At 41.5% G+C, this 21,794-nt stretch overlaps 1 protein-coding gene across 7 annotated transcripts in view; it reads right to left on the reverse strand.

The window, feature by feature from the left end:
• Positions 1–11,125, reverse strand: part of FAM91A1 (family with sequence similarity 91 member A1) — a 61,741-nt gene extending 50,616 nt beyond the window's left edge. For all 7 annotated transcript variants that reach the window (XR_014492236.1, XR_014492237.1, XM_083360551.1 and 4 more), the window contains exons 1-7: positions 10,906–11,125; positions 7,390–7,474; positions 6,165–6,316; positions 5,270–5,327; positions 4,175–4,242; positions 1,612–1,725; positions 17–107 (exon numbers count right to left, since the gene is read on the reverse strand). Coding sequence is in view for 5 of the 7 variants with exons in the window: in XM_083360551.1 (XP_083216677.1) it covers positions 17–107; positions 1,612–1,725; positions 4,175–4,242; positions 5,270–5,327; positions 6,165–6,316; positions 7,390–7,474; positions 10,906–10,977 (640 nt within the window). In the remaining 2 variants the exon portion in view is untranslated. The remainder of the gene's footprint in view (positions 1–16; positions 108–1,611; positions 1,726–4,174; positions 4,243–5,269; positions 5,328–6,164; positions 6,317–7,389; positions 7,475–10,905) is intronic.
• Between the last annotated feature and the right edge of the window lie 10,669 nt (positions 11,126–21,794).

Below are 21,794 nucleotides of genomic sequence, written 5' to 3' on the forward strand. Positions count from 1 at the left end.
CAAACACATAACTCACTGTGAACAACATTGTAGTCTAGGACTCCAGCAAGCTGAGGACCTGAATCAATGATTTTATCAACTGCAGATTTTTCACAGGGAGTGCATATCTAATGAGAAAAGTGTGTATTAAATAATGCACGCATAAAGGTTTCAAAATTATTTGATGCAGGGTGGGCAACAAAGAACACAATCTATGCCTATGCTGAGAACCGTTGGATTGAATGCTAGAATAAATTTTTCACTAGAAAAAGATGCATGTTTTCTATCATGTTAATTCAGGATTGCTTAATGAAACTGTACTTTGTAGGAAGGTATAGATCAGGGGTCGGCAACCTAAAAAAGAAAAAGAGCCACTGGGAACCGGTTCCATCACAAATTTAAAAAAAAAGTTTTTTTTGCGCATGCGCGGACGCACGCGGCTGCCATTTTTTTAAAAATGAGATGGAACCGGTTCCCGGTTGCCCGATGGCGACGGCCCGTCTGCAAAGCTGCCGCTTTCGGCAGCTTAGCAGACGGGCCGCGGCAGCTTCCTCAAAGAGCGGCGCCCCTGCCCATTCCGAGAGGTGCGCGCGCACCTCTCCGAACGACCGGAGGTGCGCGCGTACCTCCGCGCGAATGGGCAGCGGTGCCGCTCTTTCAGGAAGCCCGCCGCGGCCCGTCTGTGAAGCTGCCGAAAGCGGCAGCTTAGCAGACGGGCCGCGGCAGCTTCCGCTAAGAGCGGCGCCGCTGCCCCTTCGCACGGAGGTACGCGCGCACCTCCCCAAAGGTTTGGGGAGGTGCGCGCGCAACTCCGGTCGTTTGGAGAGGTGCGCGCGCACCTCTCGGAATGGGCAGGGGCGCCGCTCTTTGCGGAAGCTGCCGCGGCCCGTCTGCTAAGCTGCCGCTTTCGGCAGCTTCACAGACGGGCCGCGGCGGGCTTCCTGAAAGAGCGGCACCGCTGCCCATTCGCGCGGAGGTACGCGCGCACCTCCGGTCGTTCGGAGAGGTGCGCGCGCACCTCTCGGAATGGGCAGGGGCGCCGCTCTTTGCAGAAGCTGCCGCGGCCCGTCTGCTAAGCTGCCGCTTTCGGCAGCTTCACAGACGGGCCGCGGCGGGCTTCCTGAAAGAGCGGCACTGCTGCCCATTCGCGCGGAGGTACGCGCGCACCTCTCCAAAGGTTTGGGGAGGTGCGTGCGCACCTCCGCCCATTCGGGGAGGTGCACGTGCACCTCTCCAAACGTGCGGTGCCACTCTCCATTTGGAGAGGTGCGCGCGCACCACTGCCCGTTGGAAGAGGTGCGCGCGCACCGGGCGGCTGGGAGCCGCAAGAGACGGCTCAAAGAGCCGCATGCGGCTCCGGAGCCGCAGGTTGCCGACCTGTGGTATAGATAGATAAAAGATTTTTTCCCCCAAACACTACACAATTAGTTTATGAAATTAAACATAAGCCACAGCTTATTACTGCTGTAATTTTCAAGCAGCTTTTACCAAATGTAATTTGACAAAAGAAAAGTTGCTGATCGTAACAGCCCATGTTTTTACGTTCATGACCTGGAAGTGGAGATAAACCCTTTAGCAGTCCACCTGCAAAGCCTAAATCTAATTGAGCTACAAAAGTTATTTAATTTATACCTTAATGTCATCCTCTGTGATATAACCGGCTTGTACCACCCACCAAGCTTCAATGGCAATTTCTACCGGTTTCATGGGTAGCAGATCACGGGCAGTTTTCCTTCTAAAAAATTTCTGAAATGGTTTAAAAAGAAATTACATTTTCAAATGAAGAACATTCAAATCTTTAAGCACACCATCCCCTCCCCCTGATAAGATCGTCCTCATCACTCAGAGCCTTGTTTCTGACCGGGGAATTCTGGGAGCTGAAGTCCACAAGTCTTGAAAGTTACAAAGTTTGGAGACCTCTGATGTAGACTGAAAGTGAGCAACCGCAGTAGGTTCTGGTTCATATTTCAGTTTCACCCACATAAATCTTAGGTTCTTTTTAACTGAAGCCGAGGCATCCACCTGAGAAAAAGTACTTGTTTGCCTTTTTCATAAGCCAAAGACAATGATAATAAACACACAGGGACAGGCCATTTACCAATCATAGATCTACAGAACCCACAAAGTAAGCCTTGCATCGGGGTACCCAAACTCAGTGACCCCTTTGTGAAGTTTTAGACTGGTCATTGACTCTCAGACATTATATGAAAATAGAGTAATATAATCCCTTCAACCCTTGGAGCCAATCGTTCTGGAGGACCCTGCCTCTGTTGGTCACATTGTTGTTGTTACTTGCGAAGTTGTGTCCGACCCATCGCGACCCCATGGACAACGTTCCTCCAGGCCTTCCTGTCCTCTACCATCTTCTGGAGTCCATTTACGCTCACGCCTACTGCTTCAGTGACTCCATCCAGCCACCTCATTCTCTGTCGTCCCCTTCTTTTCTTGCCCTCAACCTTTCCCAGCATTAGGCTCTTCTCCAGTGAGTCCTTCCTTCTCATTAGGTGGCCAAAGTATTTGAATTTCAACTTCAGGATCTGGCCTTCTAAAGAGCAGTCAGAGTTGATCTCCTCTAGGACTGACCGGTTTGATCGCCTTGCAGTCCAAGGGACTCGCAGGAGTCTTCTCCAGCACCATAGTTCAAAGGCCTCAATTCTTTGGCGCTCAGCCTTTCTTATGGTCCAACTTTCACTGCCATACATTGCAACTGGGAAGACCATCGCCTTGACTATACGCACTTTTGTTGGCAGGGAGATGTCTCTGCTTTTTAGTGTGCTGTCTAGATTTGCCATGGCTTTCATCCCCAGAAGCGTCTTTTTAATTTCGTGGCTGCAGTCCCCATCTGTGGTGATCTTGGAGCCCAGGAAAATATTGGTCACATTAAACACCCTTTTCTCCTTACTCTACTGTGTCGTTCGTGGGACTTGCTATTGCCATCGTTAGAGAGCTCTTTCTCAGCCAGTGATGAAATAATTTTATTAGCTGCCAATTCATTTTAGGATGCGCAGGTAGTCCTCAGAACTGCTCATTTAATGACCATTCAAAGTTACGACGTCCCTGAAAAAAAGCGACCTGTGACCGTTTTCTACACTTACAACCGTTGCAGCCTCTCCACGGTCACATGATCAAAATTCGGACGCTGGTCAACTGACTCATATTTATGAGGGTTGCAGCGTCCCAGGGTTCATGTGATCCTCCTGTGTGACCTTCCGACAAGCAAAGAAAATGGGGAAGCCAGGTTTATTTAAGAACCAGGTTACTAACTTAAAAGTTGCCGTGATTCATTTAACTGTGAAAAGAGAGGTTGTAAACTGGGGCAAAGCTCACTTCCCAACCGTCTCACTTGCCAACAGAAATTTTGGGCTCGGTTCTGGTCGTAAGTCAAAGACTGCCCATAACTGGAAAAAATGCAGAGCTTTACGTTCAAAGCCGTAAGTGAAAGAAAGAAAGCTTTCCATGTGCTGAGACTTCTCAGAAGCCCTTTCCAGGAAAACTGAGCAAGCAATAACTGGGAAGGTGTTTTTTTTTCCTTTTTCTTTTGATGGCTTCGGAAATCTCTCTAAAGCGAGGCGTTCATTTCATTTTCCAAGCCGTCTCCGAAGGCTGAGATCGTTTTGATTTCCCAAGATATTTTTTTTTAAAAAAAATTTTTTCTAGCCAAATTGAATTCACCTTCCTGTTGGAGCGCTTTCGTTCCTGGGAACGTGATTCAGTCATACATTTATAATATTGTACGACCGGTGCTACAGTGTTCTTTTTATTTTCAGTGTTATTCTGTTGAAGGGCAGGGTATACTTTTTAAATCAGTAACTATATGTCAGTACTGGGCAAAATGATGGCAGGATATTTTCTGCCATATTTACTTTCCTTCCAGAAACTGAGGAAAAATCAGGCTAAAAAATAAAAATAAAAAATGACCCTTGTAACTTGGAAAAGACTACAGATGACTGGATGCAAACAGTGGCAAGGCCAGTATTTCATAAACTGCCAACGGTAACCTGCCAAAACAAACTGTCCTTGATTGGCAGAGCCTCATAACTCACAAAGAAATGGAAATCTGCAAGCTCTTTTTAGGTTGCAAAGAAAGCTGGCTAGGCACAGTATGGGTGCTCAAAAGTATGAACCTATTTGTTTTAATATCAACCTGTAAACAAGAGGTCAATAGTAGATCAAATGGAGAAAACAGAATACATACTTTTGATGACCTACATTGGTTCATCAGATCAATATACTGGTTTCTTCCTATGCCAAGAAGCCTTAAGCCTGAAAAAAGAAAAGATAAAATCACTTAAAAACAGAATTATATTTGGAAACCTATTTTGACAGAAAGTATTACTAATATGCAGCATTGCTGCCATTATTATTATTATTATTATTATTATTATTATTATTATTATTATTAGCTCTATAACAAAAAAGGTACCCTTAAATGGGCAAAAACAGTAGATTTATCTGAACAATTTCATTTGTCATTAAATAACATTCAGTTGAAGATAGTCGTTATATTCTGGTTGGCTGAAAATGGGCATTTTGTCTGGAATTATCATGCATTTTTAGCATGTAATCTAAAATCAGTTAAGTTTCCCCTCAATTCAAAAGTTATGTAAGAACTTTATCTGAAAGACATCTACATTTGAAAGCAGTCACTATTGAGTCGGAACAAAGAAGGGCTCCTTAATTCTCCTACAACTGAAAGATTTCAAACAAGATAAACACACACACACACACACACACAGACACGTAACAGCTTTTATCCAAGATAAGCACTGTCCTGGAATTCTGAGCATTTAGTCCAAGTTCTATATTTGTGCATTGGAAAGGAGAATGGGTATACCTGCAAAAGGCATTTATTACAAGTTATAGCAATCTAAGTAGAATGTTAGATAATCATAAAACTAAACAAAGACAGAAACATTACTCAGAGTAATTGCTTTACTGCTCTGTTAACAGCTAACTCTCTTAAGAGCCATGTTATGGACTGCAAAATGACTACACTAGAATAACCTAAATAATCTAATTATTATGGCTTACAGCTGAGAAAATAAGCAACTGTTTAACAGTCCTGTGATATGCAGGAAATTTATTTTGTTAACATTCTCAATGTTATTCTCTTATCACTGTCTCTTTTGTTCTGTTTTCAGATGACAGATTTACTCTCTTAAACAAGTGTTACAACTTCCCCCAAAAAAGGAACTGTCAGGCATCTGGGCTTTGGAAACCAGCAAATTCTTTTGAAAAAAAAATAGGCATTTATTCAACCCATGTAAATATAATGTAAATTTATACTTACAGTCTGCAGCGGTAAAATTAGGCAATGAATCATAACTTTTTTCACTGTTCATTATGTCCTAAAGGGAAAAAAAAGCAAGGTCAGTTTCAATGACTGTACTTTTTAAGCTTCATAGCTGTATACTGATGCTATATCTTCTATTAAGCCAGGGGTCTTCAAACTTGGCCCTTTTATGACTTGTGGACTTCAACTCCCAGAATTCCTCAGCCAGCGACTATTGTCACTAGAAAAGAACTGGGGGATTAACTGCTACAACAAGCAATTGCCACTTCAATCTCTTCCCCATTATACATCTTATTTCTTCCAAGCAGCTTCCTTGATTGGAGAAATTGAACGACAAAGCCCAAACTGGAATACAAGTAGTGCTCAACTTACGAGTCATTCAGCGTTTGTTTGAAGTTATGACTTATCTAGAAAAAGGGATTTACAACCCAATTCTAAAGTTCCTACAGTTGACCACATATGACCACACTTTTGGGCACTTGGCAACATGGCTGCATAAATGGCTGCCTGTGGTGTCCCATGGTCATGTGACTTCATTTTAGGACAGTTTTACTGAAAACTGGAAGTTACTTCTGGTTTTTGACAAAACCACACTATAGTGAACAATGGGTATGTTCCAACGACCACTGCAAAAAAAAAAGGCAGTAAAGTTGGGTCATGTGACCAACCCATTTTATGACTGTCGTGACGTATGGCCATAATAGATAGGCTCCATTATGGTTGTATGCTGAGGACTACCTGTATTTATGTAGCTCGAGGGGTATAATGTTCCCCAATGTGTAGCAGTAATCTAAGTAAAAGCAAACACTAGACATGTGTTTCCAGTAAGTAAGCATTATATTGCAATAGAAGGAAACAGTCTATTTCTTTTCAAGTACTTCTCTTGGCTTACCTCCATTATTCCTGTGTAATATGAAAAAGGTGTTATCCTCAGGCCCTTCACCATGATATCAGACAAATGGTAGGGATACAACATAAGATGATCTCTGCTATATTTTAATAGATCCTCGTAGTATTTGCGTTCATCTTTCTTGATGTGCTTAACTGGAGAAGAAATGACATGTTAGAACAGTCTTAATTTAGTTAATAATGTAATCCCTTTTGGGATATAAAGACGTCAATGCAAGCTAGCTTACTTGCACACAAATCTGAACAATACTCTATCCATCCATGTAAGAAAGTCAAAACAAGACAGAATGGTTGTTATACTTAAACCTGTGGCCCAGTGGGAGAAAAATTATATTAATTTATTATAGATTTATTTATATTTCACCTATATGAACTGCCCATCTGTAATACTAAAAATGCAGAGTGTAAGATGTAACAATAATGTGGAGAGAATTAAGATCAAAACCGGAATTAAATTCCATCATTTAAATATTTAAATCATTAAAATAACTATTGTGCCACACAATAGTTACTATAAATCAGGATTCTTCTATGTTTGTGCTGGCCAAGGATGATGAGAATCAAAATCCTTGACACCCAGAGGAAGCCAGCAAATCTTTGCTCAGAACTGAATTTTTATATGGTATCTGATGTGTACAATGACATGGGGAACACATTTATCTAAAATGTGTCCAACATGGGTACAAAATGGTTTGAAGTTTTTAGATCACTGGCAGAAAGAGGTGACTTTTCTTTCACCTATAAATAATCAATATAGAATTAACCAAAAAGTCTTGGTAAATAATTTTTTGCTAGTACTCAAACACTAGCATCTGGTGGCATGTGGAATTAATTAAGAAAGAAGACCAATCCAAGGAATTCAATGAATATCACTTTTATCTTAAAAACTTCCAGAGTACTTATTTAAAGTATGTGTCTCATTTATTCTGCTTAGATTTGAGACTGTTTACAAATACAAATGATGGAGCTATTTCTATCTGCATTTATAAAATTTGAACAAAAACATCTTCCTTAGCTGCTCCTGTCATAGTTTATGATGTTTTACAGAAATTTGTAGGACCTGGTATATTTTCTTAATCCTCCTTCATAAGTTGGTCAATGTACTTCAGCAACAAAAAATCTATTATAGAGCTTTTTCAGTGTGGCCAGTATGGATAGCACAGTTACAAAATATTTTCCCTTTCCCAAATCTGTACTTCTTTATTCACCTAAGTTATTTCGGTACCGAAGTTGATTGCGGATACTGTACAGCACCACCTGCTTTTCATATTCTCGTTGTGAGTTTCCAAGACCCTATGAAGCAAACAAAACACATTCATTAGGATAAGCTACTAAAAATTTGATGAACGCTCAGATGTTCAGAGATTAACACCCACTCTTTCAGCTTGAAAGCACCACTCATCTTAATGGCTTAATTTTCAACAAAGATGCATGATTGACTTGTAGTAAAACAAAAGTATTTTAATGTATTTTTACCCCAAATGATTGTTGTAAATCTAAATGCTAAAAAGCGATTGGAGATTTTTTTCCAAATAGAATCAACTCTTAGAATCAATTTACATGTTATTTGGGGAAAAAACAGCTGCAGAAAGTTCCTGGAAAGACAGTTTATGTTATTGAGGCTGGATTCAATTACTCCCCATTAGTCTTATGAGGGTAAAAACTGTAAGGAACTGGTACAGAACTTGTTGTGAGCACAGATACAATTTTGAGAATGGAATCAGCACGAATCTCAAAACTGTAGTGGTTTCTAACATTCAAATATACATGGTTTTTATTTAGGTATTCAATTTCTATAACCAGTCATCTCACCCAATGTCTTAATACAACACATTGTATCAATGATATATCAAACATATCATTGAAAAATATCAATATTGCAGACCTATTTTTGAGAACAGCATGAAATAAAGTTCTTCGTATGCTCTTCGTAAATGTCACTACTAAATCTTGTCACTGTCTACCCATATATTCTTGAGAGCATCTGAGGCTAGTGAAAGACAACATACCGATTGTAGTACAGCATTTAAACTGAAACCAATAATCTAATTTTATAAGGAACCAAAAATGCAGAATAAAATTTATTATTCATTATATTGGAACTATGGAATGAAGAATTGGAATATCCAATCTTGATAAATCAATGGATCCAGGTTTTAAAAACACAAAAAATATATGATTTAAGAATGAAATCAATTCATTAGAAAATATAATTTCATAACTATTGGAACTTATTGCTAAGCACATTGATTTGTGCTTAGATTGTAAGCCGCCCTGAGTCTTCGGAGAAGGGCGGGATATAAATGGGATTAAAAAAAAACAACTCTCAGAGAAAGTCTAGAAAAGTGTTGGGCGTTAAGTATTTTCTGCTGGAATTGTATGACATTTGATATACAACTTTATTTTTGTTTCAAATCATGGCATTTGTTAATATGCTTTAGGAAAGAAATGCAATAGCTAAAGATGAACTAAATCCTTATTCTGAAACATGGACTTTGTCACTTCGTGAAGGACTTTAGTTCTACCAAGTCTGGTGCTGACAAAGAGTATAATCTTAAGTAAATGAAAAGAAACTTCTTGATAATAAGAAATGGATTCAAGATATGAGTTTTTTTCCCATTTTTAAAAGTCTTTATGTTCTTAAAAATGAAAATTCAGATCTTAGTAATAAGCTTAAAGATTAAAATTAATTTTAGCTCCATACAAAATGGACTAATTATATGTCTTTCTTTTTTGTGAGTTTCCTTTTTTGGTACATTATTTTAATTACTGTAATGTTCTTTTCTCACTGTATGGTCACGTTTTGTTGGTGTTGCATTTGTTTCTATTTCACTACTAAAAACACTAAGACAATTAAGTTTAACGTTAACAATTAATTAGGATGGTAATAAGGCACTGATACAAATGATATAAAGTTACCAGCTTGCAAAACAAATGCATGCAATTCTGCCACAAAGAGATTATAACAGCTTTGATTGTAACTCTTCCACATTATATGTGTGTTAAGATTGTGCACAAGAGTGCGATGTCGGGAAAGGTGGTAGAGAAGAGAAGAGGATGACCAGTAATAAAGGGGATGGACCCATGTACAGTGGCAAGAATGACAGGTGACTGGAAGACCAGGTAAGGGACATATCATGATGGAGGGACTCTATCTATATGCGGTCGCTAGGAGCAAAAAATAAAAAATAAAAATGACCTTAAGGCACAGAATCAAGAGCACTTCAATCAATCAGAATAGAGCTGGAAGGGGGACCTTGGAGGTCTTCTAGTCTATTCCAACCTCTTGCTCAAGCAGGAGACTCTGTGCCATTTCAGACAGGTGTCTGTCCAGGATTTTCTTGAAAACCTCCACTGGTGAAGCACCTACAACTTCTGATTAGTTGGAACACTTAGCAACACTTAGTAATTTCAAGTTATGTCTGCACAACTCGCTAACCCATAATTGGCTTAACTGTCCTTTACTGACCCAATCCCATTCTTAAGGGATCTTAACTAATAAGGCTGTCTGCACAAACTACTTAACCCAAATGTGAGCTAATCACATTTTAATTTAGAATGTTCTGTGAACTCATTTCAGACGTGACTTGTAATATGGTCCCGTGCGGAGCCTCAGGTAACCCTTGGAGCTGAGGAGACAGGGAGGAGAATGTCGTCCATGTCCACCTCACTTGCGGAATGGAAGCTCCAGAGCCCAAGCCTTTGTAGTCGAAGATCGTGCCTTCTTTTTCAACCCAGGCTCTTCCAGTAAAAGGGAAGTGGTGTTCGGGTTAATGAGGCCCTAAGGCGGGGGTAGGCAACCTTGGCTGTTTTATGACTCGTGGACTTCAACTCCCAGAATTCCTGAGTTAGCGTAGCTGGCTGAGGAATTCTGGGAGTTGAAGTCCACGAGTCATAAAACAGCCAAGGTTGCCTACCCCTGCCCTAAGGCAATGTGTCTCAAACTTGGCACCTGTTAAGACCTGTGGGGTAGGCAACCTTGGCTGTTTTATGACTTGTGGACATCAACTCCCAGAATTCCTGAGTTAGCATAGCTGGCTGAGGAATTCTGGGAGTTGAAGTCCACGAGTCATAAAACAGCCAAGGTTGCCTACCCCTGCCCTAAGGCAACGTGTCTCAAACTTGGCACCTGTTAAGACCTGTGGGGTAGGCAACCTTGGCTGTTTTATGACTCGCTGTACATCAACTCCCAGAATTCCTGAGTTAGCCTAGCTGGCTGAGGAATTCTGGGAGTTGAAGTCCACGAGTCATAAAACAGCCAAGGTTGCCTACCCCTGCCCTAAGGCAATGTCTCTCAAACTTGGCACCTGTTAAGACCTGTGGACTTCAACTCCCAGAATTCCTCAGCCGGCAAGGAGGACGCAGGAGGCCACGTGCCTAGCTGCCCTGGAACGGGGTCACGAACAGGTGCTGGGCTTGATCGGCATTCGCCTTAGCCTCCTCGGGCTGCACCTCACCCCGTTTCCCCGCCAACGGGTCCCATTGCTGGGGAGAAAGGCGAACCGCAGCCCGCCCGCCCGCCTGGGGGCGAAAAGCCCGAAAAGGCTGCGTTACGTCGGAGGGGGCAGAAGAGGAACATCCAGCATGAACTAGCAAGGGAGACCGGCTCGACTTCTGGCTCATCCTGACTGGGCTACGGGCAGCCCGAGGGGTCAACTTCGCGGGGAGCCGGAGGGGCGTTGCTGCGTATGGGTGCCGAGAGGGGTCAGTCAGTCAGTCAGTACCTGCTTAACGCTGGCGGGGAGACGGGCCCAGGGGTAGTTTTGGCGAATGTGAAACTCCACGTCCACATTCATGGCAGGTTCCCCGGGATGGGGTGGAGCGAGCAAGGGAGAACGGACGGAGGGTTGGCGGACCCCAAGTCCTCTTCGCCGCCGCCTCAGCCCCGCTCCTGAGGCGAGGCTCCGCCGCCACCCAACGCAACTGCTCAAACTTGCCTTCCGCTCCCCCTCACCGCTTCCGCGTTGTGGACGCCGGCAGGCCCGTCCCCTCTGCCGTGCGTCACTTCCGGCGCTGAGGCGAACTCAAAAGTCCTGAAAGCGCGGGACGGGCGGGGGGGGGGGAAGATGGTGAAGAATGCGCGCGGTGGATCCGGGGGGGGGAGGTCCTCCTACCTAATGAGCGATTCCGTTAGCTGCAATAGTTCCTTACGTACAAAAGAAAAGGCGTACCCTTTTGCTTTATGAGAAAGAATCCTTGAGAAGTCGAAAAAAAGTGGGACCGTTGGACCGTCACCTCGCATATCGGGGAAACTACGATTCCCGTGATGCTTGGCGCATGCTCCGCCCTTTTATTTGTGACGTAGAGAATGGAGGAAGGCGGGGTCTAAACGTTAACCTGAATGGCCTTATTTCATCTGTATTCCTTGGAATACAAATCCTGTCGTGCTTGACTGACGGTAATACGGTCTCTCAGGCCATTGAAAACCGACAGGAGGCTTATTGCTCTGTTTGGGTATTATGTTCCTATGACAATAGGTGTTTTTTTAAAAAAATGACTCTATGATTGGCTATGGCAGGGGTAGGCAACCTCGGCTCTTTTATGGCTCATGGACTTCAACTCCCAGAATTCCTGAGCCAGCTGGCTCAGGAATTCTGGGAGTTGAAATCCATGAGTCATAAAAGAGCCGAGGTTGCCTAGCCCTGGTCTATGGAGATTCTCAGTCACCCCTGTCATGGTTTATCCCTAAGGTGCTTTTTTTCAAGAGGCAGCTGGATTTTCTTGTTTTTCTTTGCCCTCAGCTCTGAAGACAAGAAAAGTCCAGTTGCCTCTCGAAAAAGCACTTTGGGGATGTGATTCTGTGAAATAATTTTTTTGGAAAGCCAGTTAAAGTGCAAACAATCATAAAAGCTGCAGACGCAAGGATGAGCTAGAGAGCAAGTGTTCGGATGGAAAGGCTGATAGTTTTATTTTTATTTTTATTTTTTTGCTGTTCTTGAAGTTTTCCTCTGATATAGGCACATATGCAAAATTAGAATGACTTAGAAGACAAAAAGATTTTCTCTTTGAATATTATCTAATAATGACTGTTTGCAAAACCATAATTTATTTATTTATTTATTTAATACTATTTCTATACCGCCCTTCCCGAAAATTACGTTTACGTTTTACGTTTTATTTAATTTATATACCGCCCTTCTCCCTGGGGACTCAGGGCGGTTAATGGCTTAAATTAATGGCTTAAATTAATGGCTTAAAAAGCTCAATGCCTGTCCAAATCAAGCAAATTGTTTTATATCTTATTTTATGTAGTGTCACCTATGCCAATATACTAAATCCCAGTGAAATTCATTTTGGTTTTGGCTATTTTGTATGTGTGTGCCTTTGAGTCAAGTCTTGATGATTTCCTGGACAAATTCCTGCAATTTTAAGGTCTTTTAAAAAGTAGTTTGCCATTGTCTCTTTCCTAGGTCTAAAAGAGAGCGACTGGCCCAAGATCTGCAAAGAGGGATAAGTAAAGAATCATGAGGTGTCTCTATCGTTTAAGTCTTTGCATTAAAGATCGGGAGGAAGTGCACAAGAGTGTGGTTTGCATTGTATCACCAACTTGATGCCAGTTTGATGTGCTGCAGATGCTTATATGTCTAGACTTGAGAAACACAGACATGGCACATGATGTACTAGCATTCTTTTCCACCGGTAGGACCTATGAATGTAACACCCCAGGATCAGGTGGCATTGGAGTACAAAGCATTTCACAGCCCCCTCTGCTTTATGATTTGCTTTCCATACTGGAAATTGTAGATAGCTGTCATCTATTTTTTTTCCAAACCTTTTTTCTAACTACTACCAAGTTTACTCTTGTGGAAGCAGACCTGAATGGCGTGTTGTTTAAAAGTGTTATTTTGTTTTTCAAACTAAAAACGGAATGACTTACAGAGTGTGTTTGCACAAACCAAAGTCAGATGGTGGGGAGAACGTGTTGGGCGGCAGCATATAAAGAAATGGCTCTGAGTGTCTTTGTAGATCACATGATGAACATGAATCAACAGGAAGACAGATGCAAAAGACAAACCAATCCACAGATAAAATCTTAGACTTCATTAACATAACATCAAGAGAAGTCATTCTCCTTTCTATTCTGATAGTTTTCAACCAAATCTAAAATATTCCACTCTGTTCTGGGGATTGAATCCTGGGAAGGAAATTAACTAATTAAAGCATGTCCAGAGAACTCCACGAGAATAAAGAATCCAAAAGGGAAAATTTAAGGATAATGGTTGGAGGCATTGGGTATCTTTTGCCTAGAGACAAGAATGCTACAATACGGTGAAATACGATAACAGAGTACAAATATCTGAATGGCTGTTATGTAAAACCAGGACAGAATTGTTCTATAGGGCAGGACAAGAAATTACAAAGAAGCAATTTTGGCTGAACAGCAGAAAAAATTCCTACAGTTAACAGTAAGAACTCTTCAGTAACAGGTAGTGGACTCTCCTTTCTTGGAGGAGTTCAAAGATAGCTGACTGGCCATGTCAGTGATATTGCACTTGTGCACTCCTGCGTTGAGCAGAGGGTTGAAATAGATAATCTCTGAGTTTCTTTCTAGCCCACAGGTCTGCAACTGCGGGCTCCCAGTCCTCTGCCATGTGAAGTCCAAAAAATAAATAAAAAGTGGGACTAAAAAAGTTCAACCAATCAATTCAAATATGCAGGGGAGGTGCATATCTCGCCTTGGCTCCACTCTTCAGTCAAACCTTGTTCTGCGCATGCACGCATGTATGCGCATATGCAAACATTTTTTGCGGCTCCCAGTTTTTCCTTTTGTGAGGGAACCGGTTCCGAGTGGCTCTTTCACTGTTTCAGGTTGCTGACCCCTGTTCTAGCCCTTACATTCTGTGATATCCTTGCGGCAGAAAATCTATTGCCTTATGCCAGGGGTCTTCAAACTTGGCCCTTTTATGGTTCGTGGACTTCAACTCCCAGAATTCCTCAGCCAGGCACGCTATGCTTCAGTCACATCCCAAAGTTCTGATTTGACTACATGCCATGCTAATAATCTGAATAGCACTTGTGCAGGATTTCGCGGTGTTGACGTGCTGCTCACACTCCATTTTGGCTGATCCACACTGATCTCAATTCAGTTCATTCTAGGAAGGCTGGACTTGGAATGTTGCTTTCCAACGTGCGGCTGTCTTTAATATATTTTAATATGCACCACTAGCAAAATAATTGGGAAGGTTAGTCACAAAGTACCGTATATAGCATTTCATTTGTGAGAGGCAGGAGCATGCTGGAAACAGAGGTTGCAGCAACGACATGGATTTTTGTGCCTGGATTTCTAACTTGCCTCTAACCCAGTGGTGAGATTCAAATTGTTCTGTACCAGCCTGCTACCGGCCCTGCAGAAAAGGCAGGGACAACCCCTTTTACGAGAAGGCAAGAGGCTGGAATTAAGCCTGCCAAATTTATGAATACAAAAACAAACAGAACAAGACACGAACCAAGAAACAGGAGCTTTTCAAGTGGTTGCCTTCAGCAAACCAGCCCTCCCACGCATTCCCCTTTTATACAGTTCAGGGCGTGGCTTCTCTCTGCCTCCTTCCGAGGTGCCCCATTGCCTTCCTCTGTTTACTCCTGATTGACTGCCTCCTGCGTCGGGCGTCCTTGAACAGGGCCAGCTGTGGGTCATCTTCATCCACGCTGTCAGGCTCACACAGCTGGGTCTCCGTCGTGACCAGGTGGGAGGGGCCTGGCTGAGGGCTCTGCGGAGCCTCAAGGCCATCATCAGCAAGCTCTTCAACACCCCCCCCTCCTCCTCCTCTGAGTCATCCGACCCAACTGCCGAACCCACAGGCTGACCCTGAATCACAACACAAATATGTGAACAACCAGTTCTCTGTGTGGATGCCACTTCCAGAAGTCCACTCTGAGCCTGGGCAACAAAACTGGTGCGAACTGGCTGAATCCCACCACTGCTCTAACCTGAAAAGTCTTGGGCAAGCTTATGTGTATTTTCAGCACATATGAGAATCTGGTGGCAACAGTGGAGGATTACAGGTTTGGAGTAGATGAGTGATGAAGAGCCTCAATGAATGAATCAGATGAATAAGAGTAGATCCAATGAGCATCTGGTAAATTGAAAGAAAGGGGGAAGGATGCAATTGATTTAAATGAGGCCCTGATCCTGCAGATATAATTGATGAATATGTGGCCAGGAAGTGAAAGGAATGGGTAAACCGAGAAAGTCATGACTGAACAAAGGACAAGTGAGAAAGTTTAATCAATAAAAGAAAGTGTTACAAAGCAGTGTGTGGAGGTGGTTGAAACAAGGAATAGAAAAGTGTTAGGCAGGCTTGGTATAAATTAGATTTAGCTGTGTTTTCTTATCTTTCTGTTATCTCTTACCTGAATTTCTTTGGATTAGTATCCCTTAGTTCCTTTCTGCCCTTTGCATAACGTTGCTTACTCAGGAAGGGGATAGCATGATGTAGGTATATTTTGGAGCAACCCAGTCTTAGGTGGGAAGTGAAACTTCTTGCTTCCGATTGCTGCTTCCGATTTCAAGAATCTTGATGTGCAGCAGTCTATTTTTAGGACAGCTGCCACCCTCACATTTCCCCATTTTGGAGCTATGTTGCAGTCATGCTCTGCAGCTGTTGCTGCAACTGATAAAATGTGCAAGTGATTGATGCACACTAAAAGATGCAGATAAGCCATTAGAAGTGCCAGTATATTGTAAACACATTTGGAACACCTCCAGCTGCAGAGTCAGTCTAAAGCAATATGTTCTGGTTGGACTGCTAGCATAATGGTGTTGAAAACTGGCATGTAATAATTTATTAAGATTTATAACTTGCTTGGGAAACAGTATGCAAAGAGCAATAAGATAGAAAAATGTGGGTTAGACAGCATCACCACCAGATGGTTTTGTAGCTGGTTGACCGGCCGTACTCAGCATGTGATCCTCAATGGAACGCATCTACATGGAGGGAAGTGTGTAGTGGGGTGCCTCAGGGCTCTGTTCTGGGCCCAGTGCTCTTCAACATCTTCATCAACGATTTGGACAAGGGGATAGATGGGGAACTCATCAAATTTGCAGATGACACCAAGCTGGCAGGAATAGCCAACACTCCAGAAGACAGGCTTAAGATACAGGAGGATCTACGAACTTCCGGTGGCTGCGCGGCGCCGGAGACAGCCTTCCCGGGCTGCCCGCGGCTCAGCTGAGTAATTTTCGCCCGAAACAGCGCCGATCAGCTGTTCGGGCGAATTTGAAGCCCCCTCCTCGGGAGAAGAGGAGGGGGTGAGGCCCCAGGTAGGGGTCGAGTTCTCCGGGGCCGCCTGAGCTTGTAGCTTGGGCGGCTGAAGGATCGAACTCCCCCGTAGCCTGGGTCGCTCCCAGCTGGTCAGCGTCTCTGCTCCGAATCTCTTGGAGCAGAGCCAGGCGTCTGCGACCACCCCTGCCTGAAGGAAGGACTATGGAATAAAAAGAGCAGGCAGAGCGGTACAAGAGGAAAAGGTGAAGAGGATTATTTTATTTTACTCTCGAGCTTGATGGACTTTTTTGAACTTAAAGTGAAAGTGCGTCACAATTGAAAGTAAATGATGGCGGCTAAACCTCCCCCTACAACTCTTCGGAGTGGTGGATCTTCTCCGGTGCAACAATCATCATTGCAGGCGTTGCATCCTCCTGATGTACTGACATCGAAGGACTTACAATAAGCTCTTGAAAAACATACCCAGGTAATTTTGGAATCAATGGGTGATAAATTTGCACAGATGGAGGAGAAATTGGAGAAATTGGAGGAGAGAATGGAAGAGAGGATGGAACAGAAGTTCAGTGTGATGAAGGTAGACATTTTGTCTTCAGTGCATAAAGTGGCTGAATGTGTGGAGGATTTGGATGAAAAAGTGGAAGATTTGATTCAAAAGAATGCCATATTAGAAGCAAAAGTATTGGAGAATGAAGATTTAAGAGACAAAATGGATAAAGAATTGAGTCTTGCTCAATATTACCAGATGCAGTTTGCCATTAGAATCAGAGGTGTAAAAGAGAATATTAAGGAAGATCTAAAGCAGCTGGTTTCTGAGGCTCTCGAAGTGGTATTGAATCAGCCAGCATCTGAAATAAAAGGAGGCATGGATAAAGTGTTTCGTGTGAATTCATGGATTGCTAGACAGAGAAACTTGCCTAGAGATGTGGTGGTTTATTTTGCAAAAAGGGAAATTAGAGATGAAGTTATACAAGCTGCCTATGATACTAAAGTTGTGATTGCTGATCAAGAAGTTCTGGTTCTAAAAGAAATTCCTCCAAAGATTTTAAGGAGAAGGAAGGATTTTACATTTCTTGTGCAAGAGCTCAAGCAACGAGATATAAGGTTTAGATGGGAGATCCCAGCTGGGTTGATGGTGATGCATGAAGGCAAAAGGTACCGTTTGGTTACTGTGATGCAAGCGCGTGATTTTTACAATAATGTTTTAAAAGCAACCCCATTAACACTTCTGGAAGCTGCAAAGGGATCGGGAGATGGAGAACATCAAAAGGCTGAAGATGGACAGACAGAGGAGATACGGTGCTGGAGGAGATCAAGTTACAACTTCTTTGGATGATCCCAGAGAACAGAGGGTGACGCGTGCTGCTTTAAAACGATCAAAAAAGATAAAAGAACAAGATCAGCAGAAGTCTACGGAACTTTCACAACGTACTTACAGCCAAGCAGTGGGAGGAGCATGGCCTAAAAAAGATAGTCCTATCAAAGCAGCGCTCCAAGAGCTTTGGGATGATATGCATGGCAACTAAATTTTTAACTTGGAATGTTAATGGACTAAATTCACCACAGAAGAGGAAGAAAGTTTTTCAATATTTAAAACAATTCAAGATAGATGTTATATGTCTGCAAGAAACGCATATTAGGGTTGTGGATCAAAAGTATTTATCGAACTCAAGGTTGGGTACGCAATTTGTTGCTTCTGCAATGAATAAGAAAAATGGAGTGGTTGTTTATGTTAAAAGTGCTTTAACAGCAGACTTAATTGAAGCAGATAAGCATGGAAGATACGTTATGATAGAGTTGCTGCTAGAAGGTAAAAAGACGCATTTAGTTGGATTATATGCTCCTAATCAACAACAAGCTGACTTTTTTAGTTTACTTCATACAAAGCTTACCCAGTTGGATTATAAATCTTTTATTTTTATGGGGGATTGGAATGGTGTTTTGGATGTACAGATGGACAAGGCTGGAGCTTTTAAGCGCGTCCCAAGTCATGCTAGACTGCCTAAATCCTTTTTTGAAATGAAGGACGACTTGGAACTGCGAGATATTTGGCGCGAGAGACATCTGCAGGAAAAGGATTATACTTTTTATTCTGATAGACATCAATCTTTTTCTAGGATTGATTTTATTTTGTTGACTAATGATTTTTTTTAAGGACTAAAAAGGTGAAGATTTGTGCAAGAACTATTTCTGATCATAGTCCAGTTTGGCTAGAGATTGACAAGGAGAATAGAGACAGGCGCTCATGGCGCATAAACGAGAATTTGTTTAGAAATCAGAGAAATGTGGAAGAATACAAACAGCGGATGAAGGATTTTTTTGAAATTAATATGAATAAGGGTACCTCTATGGATATGGTTTGGGATGCTAGCAAGGCCTATATGAGAGGGGTGTTGATATATATGAATAATAAACATAGACGTGCTGTGGAAGCAAGGAGGAAAGAACTGGAGAATGAAATAAAGGAAAAAGAAAAGGCTTTGATTTTGAATTCAGAGGATGTGAAGACTAAGGAGGCTATTAAACTGTTAAGAGGACAATTTGATAAATTAATGGCTGACCAAGTGGCAACCAATTTGCGGTTTGCCATGCATAATACTTTTTGCAACGCTAACAAACCAGGTAGATGGTTAGCTTATAGATTGAGGAAAAAACAAAGGGCTTCTAATATAGACAAAATTGAGTATAAAGGAAGGGTTGTGTTTCAACAGGACCTTATCAAGGGTGCTTTTGTGGATTTTTATTCTAAACTATACGCTAAGGAGAAGATTAATGAAAAAGACATTGATATATATTTGGAGAATGCTAGCATCCCGGTTCTTACGCAAGTACAAAAAGAGGAGATTAATCAATTAATTACAGAAGAAGAAATTTTTACAGCAATTAAGGAATTGAAGGTGGATAAAGCACCAGGTACGGATGGTTTGTCTGCGGCTTACTACAAAAATTTACAATTAGAGATGATGACCGTTAAAGGAACTGTTCCAGACAATCCAGAGGGGGGGAAAGGTGCCACCATCTTGGAGAACAGCTTTTATTTCTTTGATTCCGAAGAAAGACCAAGATGCTACTCAAGTTAAAAATTATAGACCGATATCGCTTTTAAATACAGATTATAAGATATTTGCTAAGGTTTTGGCTAATAGACTGATGAGGGTTCTGCAACAGGTGATTCATGGGGACCAAACGGGGTTTATCAGTGGTAGGCAAATGAAAAATAATGTGAGGTATATAGTTGATGTGTTAGAGTTTTTGGAAAGGAACAACCAGATCCCTGCGGCGCTAATTTTTCTAGACGCTGAAAAAGCTTTTGATCAATTGAATTGGCAATTTTTGATGAAAGTTTTAGATAAAATGGATTTTGGGGAAAATTTTCTACAACCGATTAGGGCATTATATCAAAAACAAACTGCCCGAATTATAGTTAATAATAGTCTGACAGAAGCATGTAATATTGAGAAGGGCACAAGGCAAGGGTGTCCGTTATCGCCCTTGTTATTTGTGTTAACATTAGAGTTATTATTGGTTAAAATACGGAATTCGGAAAAAATTAAGGGGATACAAATTAGAGATCAGGATTATAGATTGAGAGCATTTGCAGATGATCTGGTTGTTACAGTGACCCAGCCAGAGAACTCTGTTGTGGACCTGATGGAGATAATAACACAATACGGGAAGGTTTCTGGATTTAAAGTTAATATACAGAAAACCAAAATTTTGGCCAAAAATATGACAGCTTCGCAAAAGGCTCTCTTAGAAGGATTAACTGGATTTGAGATTGTTAAAAGGGTTAAATATTTGGGGGTGCTTTTGTCGCCCTCTAACACAAAGTTATATAAAAATAATTATGAAAAATTATGGGGGGAAATTCAAAAAGAATTGGAGAGTTGGGAAAAATTGCAATTGTCTTTGTTGGGACGGATTGCAGCAGTGAAAATGAATGTCCTGCCTAAATTTTTATTTTTATTTCAAATGATACCGATTCTTAAGAAAGATTCTAATTTGGAGGAATGGCAGCGAGGTATCAATAAATTTGTTTGGGCAGGGAAAAGGCCACGAGTTAAACTTAAGATTATGCAGGATACTCGTGAGAGAGGTGGTCTTAAAATGCCCAATCTTAAACTATACTATGAAGCTGCTGCATTAGTAGGAATAAGTGATTGGATTAATTTGACACAAGAGAGATTATTAAATCTTGAGGGCCACGATTTGTTGTTTGGCTGGCATGCATATTTGTTGTATGACAAGAAGGTAGATAATGTGTTTAGGGTGCATATTCTAAGACAGGCATTGTTGAGAGTTTGGAAGAAGTATAGACATAAGCTAGATTGTAAGATACCACTGTGGGCAATTCCAAAACACGCAATAGAAAATATACATGCTGGTTTCAAACATGATGTGACTACGTACAAGGAGATTTTGAGCTTGGAAAGAAATGTCTGGTGTTTGAAATCATATAGCCTCTTGCGAGAAGAGAAGGTTGTTCAGAATTGGTTTCAATATACTCAGTTACGGACCAGGTGGAAAGAAGATCAGAAAAATGGTTTTACAATGAGTGATGAAAATCTGATAAAGCAAATCAGAAATCAAGGTCCAGCACATATCAAACGGATATATCTTGCATTGATAGAGATTGACTCAGAAATAGAGCTTGTTAAAGATTGCATGATTAAATGGGCCCAAAATATCCAAGAAGTTATAACAATGGATACGTGGGAAAGGATTTGGGTGAGGAACGTAAAATTTACACAAGCTCAAAATCTAAGAGAGAATTTCTACAAAATGTTTTATAGATGGCATTTAGATCCTAAAAAGCTTGCAAGTATGTATCCGAATTATCAGCCTAAATGTTGGAGGTGCGGTGACGAAGACGCAACATATTTTCACATATGGTGGACTTGTAAAAAGGTTAAGGCTTTTTGGATAAAAGTCTGGTGGAACATGCAGAAGATTTTTAAACAGAGGATAAAGTTTTGTCCGCAACTTTTTTTGTTGGGAATAATTACAGATGCTACAGTTGTGGACACTAAGTTGATGTTGAATTTAATTACGGCAGCAAGACTTTTGATAGGTCAGTATTGGAAGAAAGAGGAACTGCCGACTATAGAAGAGTGGACTTTAAAGGTTTCCGACCTGGCTGAGATGGCGAAGATTTCGTCCTATTTGAAAGATCATTCGCAAGAACGCTATATTATGGAATGGAGAAAATGGATTGAGTTTATCCAGAACAAGTATAGGGTTAAGAAGTTTCATGTAGCATTTGAATAAGTCTTCTTTCTTTTTTTCTTTTTCTATCTTAGTTTTTTTATATATATTTAATATTACTAAGGTTTGTTTTATCCTATATAAGCTAGAGAGTGATAGATTTTAGAGTTTATGGTTGTTAGTATATG

Source organism: Vipera ursinii (assembly GCF_947247035.1).
Source record: "Vipera ursinii genome assembly, chromosome: 3".
In the NCBI taxonomy this organism is placed as follows: Eukaryota; Metazoa; Chordata; class Lepidosauria; order Squamata; family Viperidae; genus Vipera; species Vipera ursinii.